The sequence below is a fragment of the Aethalodelphis obliquidens genome, unplaced genomic scaffold (assembly GCF_003676395.1).
Source record: "Aethalodelphis obliquidens isolate GAN/ISIS:26980383/991018 unplaced genomic scaffold, ASM367639v1 scaffold10, whole genome shotgun sequence".
Lineage (NCBI taxonomy): Eukaryota > Metazoa > Chordata > Mammalia > Artiodactyla > Delphinidae > Aethalodelphis > Aethalodelphis obliquidens.
In genome coordinates this window covers 45,795,692-45,813,287 of record NW_020837954.1, presented here as the reverse complement: position 1 = coordinate 45,813,287, position 17,596 = coordinate 45,795,692, and the positions used below count along the sequence as shown (strand labels likewise).

Sequence of the window (17,596 nt, the reverse complement as noted above, 5' to 3'; positions counted from 1 at the left end):
GCTATGACCTCACAATTCAAAACTGTCGCTGCCCCCCGCCCCCCATCCTATGCTGAATGAGAAGTCAGTAAATGATATCATACAAAATTAGGCTTTAGCTACGTTTTCCCTTTCTTTTTTGGTTTTCTATAACAGGAGGTTCAGATGTTATGTGGCTAACTCTGGTGTCTTAACAGTAGATGCTGCTGTTATATAGCAAAAATAATAACAATAAATAGTAATTGTCATCTACTGAATGCCTAGTTTATACCTGCACTTGTTCTAATAAATCCTCACAGAACCCCTATGAGATAGGTATCATCTCCTTTTTTTTGAAAAACAGCTTTACTGAGGTATAATTTATTTCATAAAATGCACCCACTGTAAAATGTACAATTCAATGACTGAAAAAATTGTGCAGCCGTCACCACAATCCACCATATTTCCATCACCCCAATTAAGATACCTTGTGTTCACTTACAGTTAATCTCCACTCCCCTCCCAGGCCTTAAGCAACCACTGATCTGCTTTTTCTAGACACTGCACAGAAAGGGACTCATACAATATTAAGTCTTTTGTGACTGGCTTCTTTCATTTAACATAATTTTTTAAAATTGAAGTATAGTTGACATACAATGTTGTGTTAGTTCCAGGTGTACAACGAAGTGATTCAGAGATATATATATATATATATATTTTTTTTTTTTACAGATTCTTTTCCATTATAGGTTATTACAAGATATTGAAAATAGCTCCCTGTGCTATACAGTAGGTCCTTGTTGTTTATCTACTTTAAATATAGTACTGTATATCTGTTAATCCCAAACTTCTAAATTATCCCCCCTGCCCCACACTTTCCCCTTTGGTAACCATAAGTTTGTTTTCTATGCCTGTGAGTCTATTTCTGTTTTGTATGTAAGTTCATTTGTATCATATTTTAGATTCCACATATAAGTGGTATCATATGATATTTGTCTTTCTCTGTCTGATTTACTTCACTCTGTATGATAATCTCTAGATCCATCCATGTTGCTGCAAATGGCATTATTTCATTCTTTTATATGGCTGCGTAATATTCCATTGTGTATATATACCACATCTTCTTTATCCATTCTCCTGTCAATGGACATTTAGATTGCTTCCATGTCTTGGCTATCGTAAATAGTGCTGCTATGAACACTGGGGTGCATGTATCTTTTTGAATTAGAGTCTTCGTCTTTTCCAGATATATGCCCAGGAGTGAGGTTGCAGGATCCTATGGTAACTCTATTTTTAGTTTTTTAAGGAACCTCCATACTGTTCTCCATAGTGGCTTGCACCAATTTACATTCCCACCAACAGTGTAGGAGGGTTCCCTTTTCTCCACACCATCTCCAACATTTATTATTTGTAGACTTTTTGATAATGGTCATTCTGACCGGTGTGAGGTGATACCTCATTGTAGTTTTGATTTGCATTTCTCTAATGCTTAGTGATGTTGAGCATCTTTTCATATGCCTGTTGGCCATCTGTATTAACATAACATTTTTTAGGTTTATCCATGACATTGCATGTGTCTGTAGTTTGTTGCTTTTCACTGGTGAATAGTTTTTCATTGTATGGATATACTATATTTTGTTTATCCATTTACCAGTTGATGGACATTTAGATTATTTTCAGTTTGGGGCTATTATGAATAATGCTGCTACGAACATCAGTGCACACATCTTTGTGTGGGCAGACTGCTTTCATTTCCATGGGGTAGATCCCTAGGAGTGGAACTGTTGGGTTATATGGTAAGTTTATGTTTAGCCTTTTGAGAAACTGCTAAACTGTTTTCCATACTGGCTGTACCAGTACATTCCCACCAGCAGTGCACAAGGGTTTCAGCTTCTTCAGTCCTCACCAGCACTTGGCATTGCTGTCTTTTTGATTACAGCCATTCTGATTCATGATGTTGAGTATCTTTTCATGTGCTTATTAGCCATTATAGCTTTCCTTTGGGGAAATATCTACCCAAAGTGTTACCTTATTTTTTAATTAGGTTATCTTCCTATTACTGAGTTGTAAGCATTCTCTGTATACCCTAACTATAAATCCTTTAACAGGATTTGCAATGATTTGCAAATATTTTCTCTCAGTTTGTGGCTCCTTTTCCTTTTCTTAATGGTATCTTTTTTTTTTTTAATTGCGGTAAAATACACAGTTCAATGGCATTAAGTACATTCATATTGTTGTGCTACCATCACCACCATCCATCCACGGAACTCTTTTCAGCTTGCAAAACTGAACCTCTGTACCCATGAAACAGTAACTCCTCCTTCCTCTCTCCCTCCAGCCCCTGGAAACCACCATTCCACTCTCCATCTCTGAGTCTGACTACTCCAGGTACTTCATTTAAGTGGAATCATACAGTATTTGTCTTACTGTGACTGGCTTATTTCACTTAGTATAATGTCCTGGCTCATCCATGCTGCAGCATGTATTGGATTTTCCTTCCTTTTTAAAGCTGAATAATATCCCATTGTATGTAAGCACCACATTTTGTCTATCCATTCATCAGCCAGCAGACACTTAGGTTGCTTCCATCTCATGGCTATTGTGAACAGTGCTGTGAACACGGGTATATAAACACCTCTTCTCTCTCTCTCTCTTTTTTTCTTTTGGCCTCTCTGTGTGGCTTGTGGGATCTTAGTTCCCCAACCAGGGATCAAACCGGTGCCCCTGGCAGTGAAAGCGCATTGTTCTAACCATTGAACTGCCAGGGAATTCCCTAAATACTTCTCTTAATGGTATCTTTTGAAGTGTGAAAGTTTTCAATTTTGACAAAGTCCAATCTATCAATTTTTTCTTCTATGTATCACTGTTATATTAAGGAACTCTTTGCCCAGCCCAAGGTCATGAAGTTTTTCTCCTACGTTTTCTTCTAGAAGTTTTAGAGTTTTACCACTTACATTTCAGTTTATGATCAATTTGGGGTTAATTTGGGATTGTGTGAATGATGGATAGGGTGAGACAGGGGTTTCCATTCATTCTTTTGCATGTGGATATTCAATTGTCCCAGCACCATTTGTTGAAAAGATTATATCCTTTTGGCATTGAATGATTTTAGCACCTTTGTAAAAAATCATTGATCATAAATATAAGGCTTTCCTTCTGGACTCTCAGTTCTGTTTCTTTGATTTATATGTCTGTCCTTGATTACTATGGCTTTAGAGTAAGTTTTGAAATCAGATAGCTTAAGTCCACCAACTTTTTTCTTCTCTTTCAAAATTGTTTTGGGTATTCTAAGTTCTTTACACTTGCAAAAAATTTTAGGATCAGCTTGTAGAAATTGACAAGCTGATCCTAAAACATACACAGAAATGCAAAGGCCCTAGGTTTTCTGTTGTCAAACATTATTTTTAACTTTTCAAGTTCTTTTCAAAATGATAAACAAAACTATGTATTTAAAAATATGCTTTGGGCCTTCCCTGGTGGCGCAGGAGTTGAGAGTCCGCCTGCCGATGCAGGGGACACGGGTTTGTGGCCCAGTCCGGGAAGATCCCACATGCCATGGAGCGGCTAGGACCGCGAGCCATGGCCACTGAGCCTGCGCGTCCAGGGTCTGTGCTCCGCAACGGGAGAGGCCACAACAGTGAGAGGCCCGCGTACCGCCAAAAAAAAAAAAAAAAAATATATATATATATATGCTTTGGACTTCCCTGCTGGCGCAGTGGTTAAGAATCCGCCTGCCAATGTAGGAGACAACGGATTCGAGCCCTGACCCGGGAAGATCCCACATGCCGCGGAGCAACCAAGCCCGTGTGCCACAACTACTGAGCCTGTGCTCTAGAGCCTGCGAGCCACAACTACTGAAGCCTGCAAGCCTAGAGCCTGTGCTCTGCAACAAGAGAAGCCACCACAATGAGAAGCCCTCACACTGCAACGAAGAGTAACCCCGGCTCACCACAACTAGAGAAAGCCCGCGTGCATCAACGAAGACCCAACACAGCCAAAAATAATAGATAAATTTATTAAAAAAAAAAAGTTCCACAATGAACATGTACTGTTTTTTAAAAAATAAATAAATAAAATATGCTTTGACTTGGGGCTCAACAGTAACCCATTAAGCTTTACTATTGGCTTTTACCTTTCTGGTTGTTATGTAACTATTCCTAACTGAAGTGTGATCCTGATCTTAAATTTTGTTGCCTGAGTTACAGAAACTACTTCTGGAAGATAGGTGTTGAGGGTCTTGAGAAGCAGAGTCTGCGGGAGAAAGGGGCAGAGTTCTGATTAATAAGATCTTACTGAGAGGGATTTCCCTGGTGGCGCAGTGGTTAAGAATCCGCCTGCCTAAAGCAGAGGTCACGGGTTCGATCCCTGGTCCAGGAAGATGGCACATGACACAGAGCAACTAAGCCCATGCACCACAACTACTGAGCCCACATGCCACAGCTACTGAAGCCCGTGTGCCTAGAGCCCGTGCTCTGCAACAAGAGAAGCCCGTGCACCACAACAAAGAGTAGCCCCTGCTCGCCACAAGTAGAGAAAGCCCGTGCACAGCAACGAAGGCCCAACCCAGCCAAAAATAAAAAAAAATTTTAAAAAAAAGATCTTACTGAGAAACCATTGTTCTTTTTAAACCGTGGAAGCCAGAGCAACGTCTTCCATAGTGGAAAAATTAAACATACAACCCTGAAATCCGATGCTATGAATTACATGGTCAGTTATCCTTTAACTTGCTAACCTTCCCAGACTGATGAATATTATCACCAGTTTCAGTTGTGGAGAAGAGTCCAACTCTACTATTTAGGTACTAGTGTGATCCAGGGCAAGTTTACTAACTTCTTTAATCCTCAAATTCTTCAGCTACAAGATGGGGATTACAGAGCTATTTCACAAGGTTGGTATCAGCGTTAAAAATAATACAGGAAAAGTTCCTGGCACACACAGAGGCTAAACAAATGACAGCCTTAGAAATACTTTTGATTCCAAATAGTAAGTACTATAAGAAAATAACTAAGGACTTCCCTGGTGATGCAGTGGTTAAGAATCCGCCTGCCAATGCAGGGGACACGGATTCGAGCCCTGGTCCGGGAAGATCCCACATGCCGCGGAGCAACTAAGCCCGTGCATCACAACTACTGAGCCTGTGCTTTAGAGCCTGTGCTCCGCAAGAAGAGAAGTCACTGCAATGAGAAGCCCGCACACTGCAACGAAGAGTAGCCCCCGCTCTCCGCAACTAGAGAAGGCCCACGCATAGCGACGAAGACCCAGTGCAGCCAGAAATAAATAAATAAAATAAATAAAAAAAGAAACTAACTGAAAGAAACTAAGTTGTTCAGAAAAAAAAAATGCTATAGAAATGAATTTTTAAAAATAATGCAGAAGAAAAATTTTGCATTTCTCTGATAAGAGACTTGTGTCTAGAGAATATATCAAAAACTATTACAACTCAATAATAAAAAAGGACCCCCAAAATGGGCAATGGATCTGAATAGACAGTTCTCCAAAAAAATATACAAGTGGCCAATAAGCACACAAAAAGATACTCAACATTATTAGCCATCAGAAGAATGCAAATCAAAACCCTGATGACATACCACTTTACACCCACTAGGAATGATTATAATCAAAAAGACAAATAATAACAAGTGTTGGTGAGGCTGTGGAAAAATTGGAACATTCATACACTGCTGCAGGGAATGTAAAATGGTGCAGACACTTTGGAAAACAGTTTGGTAGTTCCTCAAAATGTTAAACATAGAGTTACCATATGACTCAGTAATTCTACTTGTAGGTATATACCTAAGAGAAATAAAACCATGTGTCCACACAGATGTGTACATGAATGTTCCCACAACACTATGCATAATAGCTCAAAATGGAAACAATCTAGATGCCTATTAACTGATGAATGGATGATAAATGTGACACGTCCGTACAATGGAATATTATTTGGCTATAAAAAGAAACGAAATGCTAATACATGTTACAACATAGAAAAAACCTGAAAACATAATGCTATATGAAAGAAATCAGTACAAAGAACCATATAGTGTATGATTCCATTTATATGAAATGTCCAGAAGAGGCAAATCTATTACGATAGTATATTTGTTGGTGCTGGGGGGAATAGGGGTAATGGGTACAGGGTTTCTTTCTGAATTAATGAACATATTCTAATATTAGCATGTGGTGATGGTTGCACAACTATAATAAAAACCATCGCGGACTTCCCCAGTGGCGCAGTGGTTAAGAATACGCTTGCCAGTGCAGGGGACACACGTTCAAGCCCTGGTCCAGGAAGATCCCACATGCCACGCAGCAACTAAGCCCGTGCGCCACAACTGCTGAGCCTGAGCTCTAGAGCCCATGAGCTACAACTACTGAGCCCGCATGCCACAACTACTGAGCCCACGTGCCTAGAGCCTGTGCTCCGCAACAAGAGAAGCCACTACAATGAGAAGCCTGTGCACCCCTTCTCGCTGCAACTAGAGGAAGCCCGCACACAGCAACAAAGACCCAACACAGCCATAAATAAATAAATAAATAAATAAATAAATAAATAAATTTATTAACAAAAACCATTGCATTGTCCACTTTAAATGGCGGGGAATGAGAGGGATTGAAGAGGTGATGTTAAGGAGTATGGGGTTTCTTTATGGGGTGTTGAAAATGTTCTACAATCAATTGTGGTGATGGTTGAACAATTCTGTGAATATACTAATGTCACCCCTTTAAATGGGTGAATTGTATAGTATGTGAATTATGTCTCAACAGAGGTATCAAAAAATAAACAAAAATAATGTACCAAATCAAGCTTAAAATTATAGCCTCACATTTTTTTCATTTAAAGGCTTATGTTTGTTTAAATAATAACAATATTATGGCAAATGCTAGTTATATTCTACAGAATTCATTTTAATGGAGAGAGAAATATAGATGTATTTTATTAGCAAAATTAAGAGAGTCAGGAAACAAAGAAGTAACCATCAATTTTTTTTCTTTCGGCACTTACTGAAGCAACAAGTTATATTCCATAACCAGAAGAGACTGGATGAATCAGTATATAAAACCTAAGAAAAATCATGTTGCTCGGGAATATGTTTTCTTTAAACAGCTTCTTGGATTTATTCAGTGAAGATATGCCATGGCCAAACAACTAAAATCACAGCAATGGAAAGTGCTTAAGTTAGACATAAGTATTATCAGTATTCCACTGCCAAGTGCTAATGCTGAGATTGGATGCTAGTTGCTTTACTGCTCTCTAGGTCTCCTATTGTTTTGTTTTGTTTTGGCCACTCTGAAAAATAATTTTAAGTAGTGATGGAGTTCCTTTCGTATTAAAAGGGGCATTTGCAGGTCTACCAAACATAAGACATGGTAAAAATAATAAATGATGGTGAATATTTACTTTAATTGTAAGATTTCGCTATAGGACATCTAGCAGAATATATGCCTAGCTTAAATGTAACTATAACAGTAAAATAATGAATATTTCCTACTATCTTTTTAATAAACAGAAACATATAAAAAACTTCCTGAAATTTATTATTTTGAGTTTTAACTACTAAAACCTCTTCCTCCACTTGAAGAAAATAACAAAATCCATCTCCCACTCTTCCCTTGAGGTTATAGAAAAAGAACCTCTATGAGTTAAATTTCTACTCCTGGAAACAACAGGTTAATTTCACTACTCTGATAAATTTTAAATCTATCAGTAGTACACTGAAGCTTGCTATGGGCATGAAGTTTGGAAGAAGTATAGTTTGAAATTCACTAGAAGACCAACTGCACATTGAATAAACATGTTTTACATTTCTAATTAAAATGTCTCAGTGTTCAGCTTTCTGATTAATTTTTGATTTTTAAAAGGTTGTTCTGGAAGACACATGTGCCTTTACATGTCAAATTCTATTGTAAACTGAGACTTTTCTGTAACAACTATGGTTTAACACACTAATGCAATCAGATATGGTTATGTGTGTTCTGGATGCTAAGATAAGGAAAGAATATCAATTATTAGTTTATATTGGTCCCAGATAAAGAAAATATTAATCTGAAGTTAGAAGCGGCAATACTTGGGTTTTTCTTAAAAAAAAAAAAAAAAGAGATGAAGAGAAGGACATGAAGAGATGATCAGGAGAGAGAATCTTCAAGTAGGAAAGGCAGTCGTGAAAGAATCACACTGCAGCTATGCTTAACAGCTATATTTCTTTCTTTTGGCTGTATGCATCTTTGAGAAAAGAGGAAAGGAAGAGAAGAGGCAACTAATTACAGTGATAACTTTGAAGGCAGAGAAAACATCAGCAAACGCAAGCTCAAGGCTGCCCATAAGAGGAGGCAACTGTGTCTGGTTTCCCAGAGTGTGAAAGCTGCAGGCTGCAGATGGCTCTAAAATCTGGAAAACTCGCCCAGCACCAAAGTCATGGATCTGCCCAGGTTCTGACCCAGATAAAAGACTAATGGTAAGTTGTAAGAAGTGTTCTGATCAAGCTGAAGGATAAGGTCAAGGTCACAATTAATAGTGATTAGAGAAGCTAAGGAATCTAGTGTCTGTTTCTTTGAAACTACTTAATATTTTCGCTGTAATATTTTAATCAAGCGTTTCACTTTTGTGAAAACGAAAAAATTGAGGGTAACTTAGTTGGGAAATGTGCTAATCTCTTCTTATTCAGTAAATCACCTCTCTAACTAAGAATAAGTAAACAGATGACTGAGCCCTAACCAGGGGGCTCTACTGGCTAATATCCTAAGAAGCCCCAAGTGCTGACTTGAATCCCAGTGACAGCACACCTTAGACACTGAACAAACTCTTACATTTTTGCAGAGAACCTAAATCCCTTTGATTTTCTTTAAAATTAATAAAATACAGTGCTTGCCGAAAAAGGGCAGTAACAATGTAAAAGGGTGAAGCATTTAAATCCATAGGTCTCTGTGCAGCAAGAGTGAAATATATTAATGAAAATTTTGTAGACATGAAGTCTTATCAGAATAATATTAAATTTTTTTTTTTTACCTTATAAAATCAATGCCAAAGATCAGGCTGTAAAGGGATAATTTCAAAAATCTGAGGTGCAGAATTTGGTCCATTAACAAATTTAACTATGAGAAAAGCACCAACTATTATTTCCTACTAAAAGCTGCATTGCTGTTTAGAATTAGACTGTAACACTTTGATTCATTTTATTTTGGGAGAGTTTGATACTGCAGCACCTAAAGGAATCCATGAATTTCCAATGTAGAGAAAGGCACATACTTTCCTCTGGGTCGTCACTGGCCACGATGCTGCTGGAAAGATCCTGTACAGCAGATCGCGACTCAGCCGTCGAGTGATGAGGCCCCAGGCGACTGTCCCTCTGGGCTTCCCACTCTTCGCTGAAGCCACCATCATCACTCTCTGTCACAGGGTCTTGTGACTCACTTTCTGTGCCTTCAAGAAAAAGTGAACATCACAGTTGTAATGTTTAGAAAAATCTCTTAATACCTTTAAGAAAATTACATGGAAACAGTAATTACCTGTCATCATAACTAGGTGGGTTAGCTGGCTCTTAAGCCACAAATCACGGGTTATTTCAATGCCTGTTGGTTGCTTCCCCAACAGCTATTTCTCCCCTTTTTTCCTGAGGGCAGAGTACTGATTTATTTGGGTTTCCACCTCCCACCCATGACTCCGGTGGTAAATCCAGTTCAGTCCAAGCTAAGTGTGGTCATCCTACAATTCCTCTTCCCAATGAAAGCTCTAAAGCTGTGGGGTTGGTACCAGCCAATGTGTGGTGAGACAAAGTCTGCTGGAAATTTGGGGAAAAGTTTTCTCACTCCTTGAGAGAGACGTAAGGAGACACAAACAGCCCCTTTCTTCCCCTGGATGTTGTGTTATCTGGATATGATGCCTGGCACTGCAGTCGTCATCTTGTGACCATGAGGAGCAGAGGGCTGAGGACCAGGCTCATATCTAAGGGTAGCAGAGCAGGAAGACGGGAAAGAACCGGGGCCCCTGATAATTATCCAGTCATAAAATTAGCAGCCGTGCAAATGCCTACACCTCAGGACTTCTGGTCAGGTGAGAGAACATTTCTTCTGATCTTTGCAGCTGGGGCTTCTGGCACCCACTGATCGATGGTACTCACCACTGGCTTTAGTGACTAAGTTATACAAGTAGAACACTATTGGGGGCTGGGAGGATGGGAAAGGAGGGAGTGAATTTTTTTATGGGCTAGTTAGTCATTTTGTTATAATGACTTGGTCTGACTGAAAATTGTGAGTATAACATGATTGTCTCAAGAACCTTCCATACGTCAAAAATAATTAAAATACGTAAGTGAAGTTGATAATACTCTTTTTTCTCATTTATTTTTTATAAAATTAATACATGTTCATATTTATTCATCTACTATGAATAAATGAAGCTTGCATACTTTAGGCCTCTCGCTTGCATGGACATTTTTCTGAAAGGGGCTCTAGCAATTTTGTATTTTTAATTTGCATTGTTTTCTTAACCAGGTCTCCACAAAACCTGAATCTTCCCTGAGCTAGTTTATAAAATCATAAAAGTATACGATTTAGAAATAGAAACATCAGTGCCTGCTCTGCCCTATCTCTCCTCACTCCCGACCCTCACCCTACCTTCAACCCTTTCAGCTGTTTATTTTGGTATTTACCTCCATAATTAACTATAAACAGCATGCTCATAATGCTGCATCTTGATGTTTTTATCTTAGGTGCACTCGGGCAACCTCTGAGTTCTATTACTTTTTTCCTTTACAGACATCCCTCTTGGAATCCTACACCCCCTTGCTCCAAACTAACTTCTAGTTCCTATAACACAGAGGTTTTCAACTGGGGGTAGCACCTCCCTTCCATGGGATGTTTGGAAATAACTAGGAGGGGGAGTTTTTGGTTATTGCAAACCTCGAAGCTACCCTTGGCATTTAGTGGGTGAGGGGCCAGGAATGCTAAACAATGTGAGGGGAGTCAACACAATGAAGAACGCCCACCCGAAACACCCACCACACTCCCACTGAGGAACTCTGCAGCTCACCCAGCTCCTCCTCACTTCAAGGTCCTTGCCCATGGTGCTTCCTCTTCTAGAAAGCTCTTCTTCCTCTCTTTGGCTGGCCATCTCCTGTTATCACTTCCCCAGGGAAGCCCTCCTAACTTTCCAGAACAAATGAAATTCTTCCACTATAAACTTTCATAGCAACTTACACTTCTCCTTTGTAGTGCTTATCACAACCTAAATGAATTATTTGTTCAACATGCGTGTCTCCCCAAATAGGCTATAAACTCCACAGGAATGGGACCTCTCGTTCAGAGCTATATCCCCAGTGCCTAACAAATACTGGGCACACAGTCAGGTGCTCAATCAATATTTGTCAAAAGAACAAAATCTTGATGTACCCAAAAGACACTCATACTCACATATATATACATGTATACTCACAGACAACTAATCTTTCAATTTTCTTTAGCTTAACAAGGTTAACACAACAACCAGACCTGGAGCAACTGTTTCCTCTATTTCCCACTTCTCTACTAGGTCTACTGCTGGTCTAATGCCACCCTGTTTTGCTGCCTCGCTCACTGCAGAATGGGCCTAATATCTTTTGGTCCCAAATACGCAAATTCTAAGTTGAAAGCGTCCTCCTTGCAGTTACCCAAATGCTAGAACAGCAGTTTTCTTGGCTCTAGAAAACCTAAACTCTCCCTTTCCTGACAAACAGCAACTCAATTAAGGCCCTTTTTTTTCTTCTCTGACCAACCTTTATTCCGCCTCTGTTTGTCAGCTTCCTCATAAGGTTAGTCCTTGTTTTTCTTAAAAAAAAAAGGTTTCCTTTCTTTTTGACTATTGATATTGTGCTGTTATTCCTCAACTTTTCTAATTTTAACTCCTCCTAACTTGTGTTTGCCTTAACATCTTCTGTAGTATCCACAAGTGGGCCTTTCAATCTCCCATCCTAGGTCATCATTCTTACCCTCCTCCAGAAAGTCATGTCCACCTGGAATATTTTATCTTCTCAACATAAACATTATCACAACTCAAATCAAATTATATTTCAGTTACTCTGGACTTGTCAGACAAGAGGTTCTCATTTTTACATGTTTGAAGAGAGTGTTTATTCTACCTTTTTAAAACCATAGCCTCAACTTGAACCTTTCCATACTGGAATTAATGGTGTTTAATGGCAGAAATTCTTAACCTAGGGTGCCCTGGCTGACTGTTGGGTTTGGAGCATGTGAACTCAAATATTTATCTGTGTTTGCTAGGTATTACCACAGCTTCCAGGAGATTCTCAAAAGAAAGTGGTTAAAAAATCACTGCTTCATAACTCATGACAATGACCGTGAAAACCAGGAAATTATCAAATAAAAGCCACCTACTTTGTGCATTATAATTGGAGTTTTTGGATACCTTCCTTTGGGCTTCTGGGTCTCCTTCTGCCATATTCACCAACCATACCATTGTTGCTGTTGAGAAAGACAAAAGTCCAGGTAAGGACTGGAAACACAAAAGGAAAGCTCACGAATAGAGAGCAGGCTGTTATTTCTCCACACTAATCACCAATCTTCTTAATGTCACCATAGGAATCCCTAACAATCAGAAGCAAATGCATATTAAAAACTACTGGGACGGGGCTTCCCTAGTGGTGCAGTGCTTAAAAATCCGCCTGCCAATGCAGGAGACACGCGTTCGAGCCCTGGTCCAGGAAGATCCCACATGCTGTGGAGCAACTAAGCCCGCGTGCCACAACTGCTGAAGCCTGTGTGCCTAGAGCCCGTGCTCTGCAACAAGAGAAGCCACCACAGTGAGAAGCCTGCGCACCGCAATGAAGAGCAGCCCCCGCTCGCCGCAACTAGAGAAAGCTCTCACGCAGCAACAAAGACCCAATGCAGCCGAAAATAAATAAATAAATTTATTAAAAAAATAAAAACCACAAAAGGTTCTCTTTGATTTTGGCAGATAAAAAAAATTTCTGAAACTGGACATTTACTGTAGCTTTCAAACTGTAGCTGCTATAATACAACTGCTCATTGTTATTTATAATCCCTGAAAAGTAACCAGAAGGAAAATTGTTCAGGCCAGCAAGACTCCACTGAAACAACAGCTCGACTAGTTGGATATCCTAAAACAGTGTGAATTCACTGGTGAAAATTACTTATTGGAACTAAATTAGAGGACAAACTGGGGCTCACAAAGCATCGGATGAATTACTGTAATTCGAAAGATGCAACGAATATGTTCCCTTCATGTTATGTCTTACTTCTGGGATTTTCAATAATGCTAAACTGTGTTATATACAGGGAATAAGAAAAAAAAAAGTTAAAAGCAATAAACATAAACGGATGGTCAACTACCTTTTCTATGTCCCCTCCACAAAAATACATATATATCAATATATCTATATAGCTCTAGATATACACACACATCTTGTCGCATTTTAATTAAGAGGCAATGTGAATACTTTAAAATGGTGCTTCTCTTACATACTGCACGTAGGATGAAACATGGCGGGGAATTTGGTAACATCTAACAAAACTACATGTACATTTACCCCCTGACCCAGCAATAACACTTTTGGAATTTATCCTGAAGATACACCAACAATAATACAAAAATACATACAAACACGTGCCATACAGGGTGACAGCAGAAACCAAGCCAGCAGCAACCTGAGTCCAATCCAGTAATGGTAAGCAATTTTAAACAAGATACTTGGCATTTTCTGTTTCTCTGGCATCACTGATTTTACAATTATATCCATTTTCCTAATACTCTAAGGCTTCTTGAATAGCTTATGAAAGAAATACATAACCAAAGAGGATAAAAATCCTGTAATAACTGCACTTACTCATTCACCATAGCTTTGTAATTCAGAGGTCAGACAAGTTCCATTATATGATAACCTGACTAACTGATCAAAGTGAATATTAGCCAGGTTAGGGATTCACTGTAACTAAATCCAAACCCAATGAAGAGGAAATAGGGCAACCACCGGGTTTACGAATTTCTGTAGTCTTCTTGGCAATGAGGGCAGCAGGTCTTTATTTGATTTTCTTTCTTTATGCAAGTATAGAAAGATAAAGCTACAAACTCTTTTAACACTTAATATTAACCATGGAAATCAAGGGTCAGCAAACTTTTTCTGTAAAGGGCCGGATAGTAAATATTGGGGCTTGTGGGTCAACATCTGGCCTCTGTCACATATTCTTCTTTGTTCTTTTCTTTTTCATTAACTCTTTAAAGATGTAAAAACCATTCTTAGCTTTCAGGCCTATACAAAAACAGGCCATGGGCCAGATTTGGCTATGGGCAGTAGTTTGCTAACCCCTGATGTAAATTATCATGAGCAGAATATATATTTGCTGAATGAATTAACATTACTAAAATAATACCTAAAAAACCCTCTTTCCAATCTTTCAACTTAACACCAAACATCTTAGATCAATAGAAAAATATGCGAATTAAAAATTAACAATCTAGGGCTTCCCTGGTGGCGCAGGGGTTGAGAGTCCGCCTGCCGATGCAGGGGACACGGGTTCATGCCCCGGTCCGGGAAGATCCCACATGGCGCGGAGCGGCTGGGCCCATGAGCCGTGGCCGCTGAGCCTGCGCGTCCGGAGCCTGTGCTCCGCAACGGGAGAGGCCACAACAGTGAGAGGCCCACGTACAGAAAAAAAAAAAAAAAAAAAAATTAACAATCTAAAAACTTCCCAAACTGATATGAAATCAGAGAAAAACTTTACATAATGGTCAACCTCAAGGAACTGTTATCTTTGTTTTCTGAAAAGCTACCAAAGAGTAGGTGTACATTCTTCCTGTCCAAACAAGGGATAGAGAAAACAAACAAAAATGCTCACGTTTCCTGAGGGTAAGACCCTTTTGCAAACTGAATACTCTTAACTGGGGAGTATACAAATGCATCAAAGGATTGTATTTTTAAAGAACAAATAACTGAGAGGACTGACTTAAAAACTTTTCATATTAATGTTTATATCCATTTCAGGGGGAAAGAACTGATTAATATTGCTGTTTTTTGTATATTCTACTTGAAAAAAAACCTGTCAAACTCAATGATTTATGAAATGCTCACTAAAGATTCAGTATTTCATGAGAACAGATACTTTCTTGAACCTATTTCATCTACACAGGAGGTAAAGTTTTATGCTTATATTTTCCCATATGTGTGGAATTACTGCAAAAAAATCTCAATATTGATTGTTATACAGACTTGAGTTTTTAAAAATTCATATTATATACGAATGATTTTTTTAATAACAGTAAATCCTTTTTCTGAGTATAAAATTAACATACATGCTTAACGTTGTGGCAGACTGAAAGATCCTTTCTTCACCCCTCCTGCACCCACAGTCTTGCCATGGTCTCGCTGAGATTGGAATGCAGTTTTCCTCTTCCTGACCAGGGACTCACCTATGTGACTTGCTTCAACCAATGGCACATGGACAGAGATGACAGTGTGCTAATACTTAACAAGCCTGCTGCCCTCTTGTTTCTCCAGATACAAGAATGTCTTCAGTTAACCCACTGGCCCAAGGAGGACAGGGAACATGTGGAGCAGAGGTACCACAGCCAAGTCTGATCAGCTGAGTCAACTGACCTGCAGGTGCAGGAGTGATGGTGACTGATAATTATTTTTAAGGCATTAAGTTGTTTTTTTTTTTTTTTAAATAAATTTATTTATTTATTTTTGGCTGCGTTGGATCTTCTTTGCTGCATGCAGGCTTTCTCTAGTTGTGGCGAGTGGGGGATACTCTTCGTTGCGGTGCTTGAGCTTCTCACTGCAGTGGCTTCTCTTGTTGCGGAGCACGGGCTCTAGGCACACGGGCTACAGTAGTTGTGGCGCATGGGCTTAGCTGTTCCACGGCATGTGGGATCTTCCTGGATCAGGGCTCGAACCCGTGTCCCCTGCAGTAGCAGGTGGATTCTTAACCACTGCGCCACCAGGGAAGTCCCCTAAGGCATTAAGTTGTGAGGTGGTTTGTTACACAGCATTGTCGTGGTACTAACAATAGATACAACGGTAGAAAAATGTAAAGTCCTAAAACTAAGAAAAAATTTAAAACTCACAATCCTTTCACTTTGACATCCACAATTAAAAAATATAGAGTACAACAGGGACTTCAAGCAAATTCACAAGAAAGACTGAGGTGAACTAACACGTGCTCCCAACTTGACCTCTCTCTACGTTCCACTATCTTCTGCTTTTCTGTCTTTTCCTTCCTTCCGGGTCTTTCACTATTCTCATCTAATTCCTCTTAGTGAACTCTTAGAGCTATTTCTACCTGCTTTGTTTATTACTTTGCTCCAGTAATTACTTCTTTTTGCTGGTCTCTTCAAAGTCTTTCTCCACTGGCTCCTTTCCCTCAACCTTCTCTCTCCTGGAACGATCTTTCCTCATACCTGTTCTCTTCTCAAGTCACCACTGCTCTGCCTGTGAACTAGTAGGTGATACTTACCTCTCCTTCTTCATCACCCAGTCTCTGTCCACTGTATCACTTCCACTGCCAGTGCCAGCAAAACCCAGACAAACACACACAGACACACACACACAGACGCACACTTTCTGCCCTTTGGAATACTGCTTCTGGTCCTATCATTCTACTGAAATTGCTCTCTTAGATGTCACTAAAGATGTCTAAAGCACCAAATTCTATATGGTTTACTTAGTCCTCATCATCCTTCACTTCTTTATAGCATCTGACATTCTCTCCTTCTTGAAACTCTGCTTTTTCAATAACTCAACAGATAAATAGGCCAAAAGTCCACAAGGATATATATCATACTCATAATACTGGTAAGTAACTGCTTGGTAAAGTATTAAGATTGGGGATGACAGTTACAATGAAATTTAACTTTATCTGTAATTCAAAAATTTTTTCAATGATAAAGTATTAATGTATTACTTGTATAATTAAAAGTTAATTCTAAAAATATGGAAAAATACAATACCAAGCCAGTCATAAAACAAGAAATTTAAACATGCAGCTAAAAAATACATTAAAAAGTCCAAATAATCATTAATAGTTATTATTTACTATTAACTAATAGTTATTAATTACTAATAGTTATTACTTACTATTAACTAATAGTTATTAGTCAATAAGCCAAGATGAAAACTAAAACAAGATGTTGTCTATTAGTTTCCCATACACATATATAAACAAGTGATAATGAAGGTGTTAGTTAATTAGGACCTTCACACTACTGAAGGGAATATAAATTGGTATAGCCTTTTTTTTTTTTTTGTGGTATGCGGGCCTCTCACTGCTGTGGCCTCTCCCATTGCAGAGCACAGGCTCCAGACGCGCAGGTCCGGCGGCCACGGCCCATGGGCCCAGCCGTTCCGCAGCACGTGGGATTCTCCCGGACCGGGGCACGAACCCGTGTCCCCTGCATCGGCAGGCGGACTCCCAACCACTGCGCCACCAGGGAAGCCCTGGTATAGACTTTTGAGGAGGCAATCTGGCACTATCTATCAAAATTTAAAGGCACACATCCTTTGACTTAGCAATTCCATTTCTATGAATGTATCTGTACAACAATATCCACAAATTCATAAATGTTCTCTGCAAGCACTGTTTGTAATGGGAAATGATCAATAAAGATACCCTTTATTTAATATCTATATAA

The 17,596-nt window shown here is 39.2% G+C and overlaps 1 protein-coding gene across 2 annotated transcripts in view; it reads right to left on the bottom strand.

Annotated features, from left to right (window-relative positions):
• The window catches only part of PSEN1 (presenilin 1), a 78,649-nt gene that overhangs the window by 5,826 nt on the left and 55,227 nt on the right, over positions 1-17,596 (bottom strand). For both annotated transcript variants that reach the window (XM_027111700.1, XM_027111701.1), the window contains exons 9-10: positions 12,328-12,414; positions 9,206-9,379 (exon numbers count right to left, since the gene is read on the bottom strand). In XM_027111700.1, coding sequence (XP_026967501.1) covers positions 9,206-9,379; positions 12,328-12,414 — 261 coding nt within the window. The remainder of the gene's footprint in view (positions 1-9,205; positions 9,380-12,327; positions 12,415-17,596) is intronic.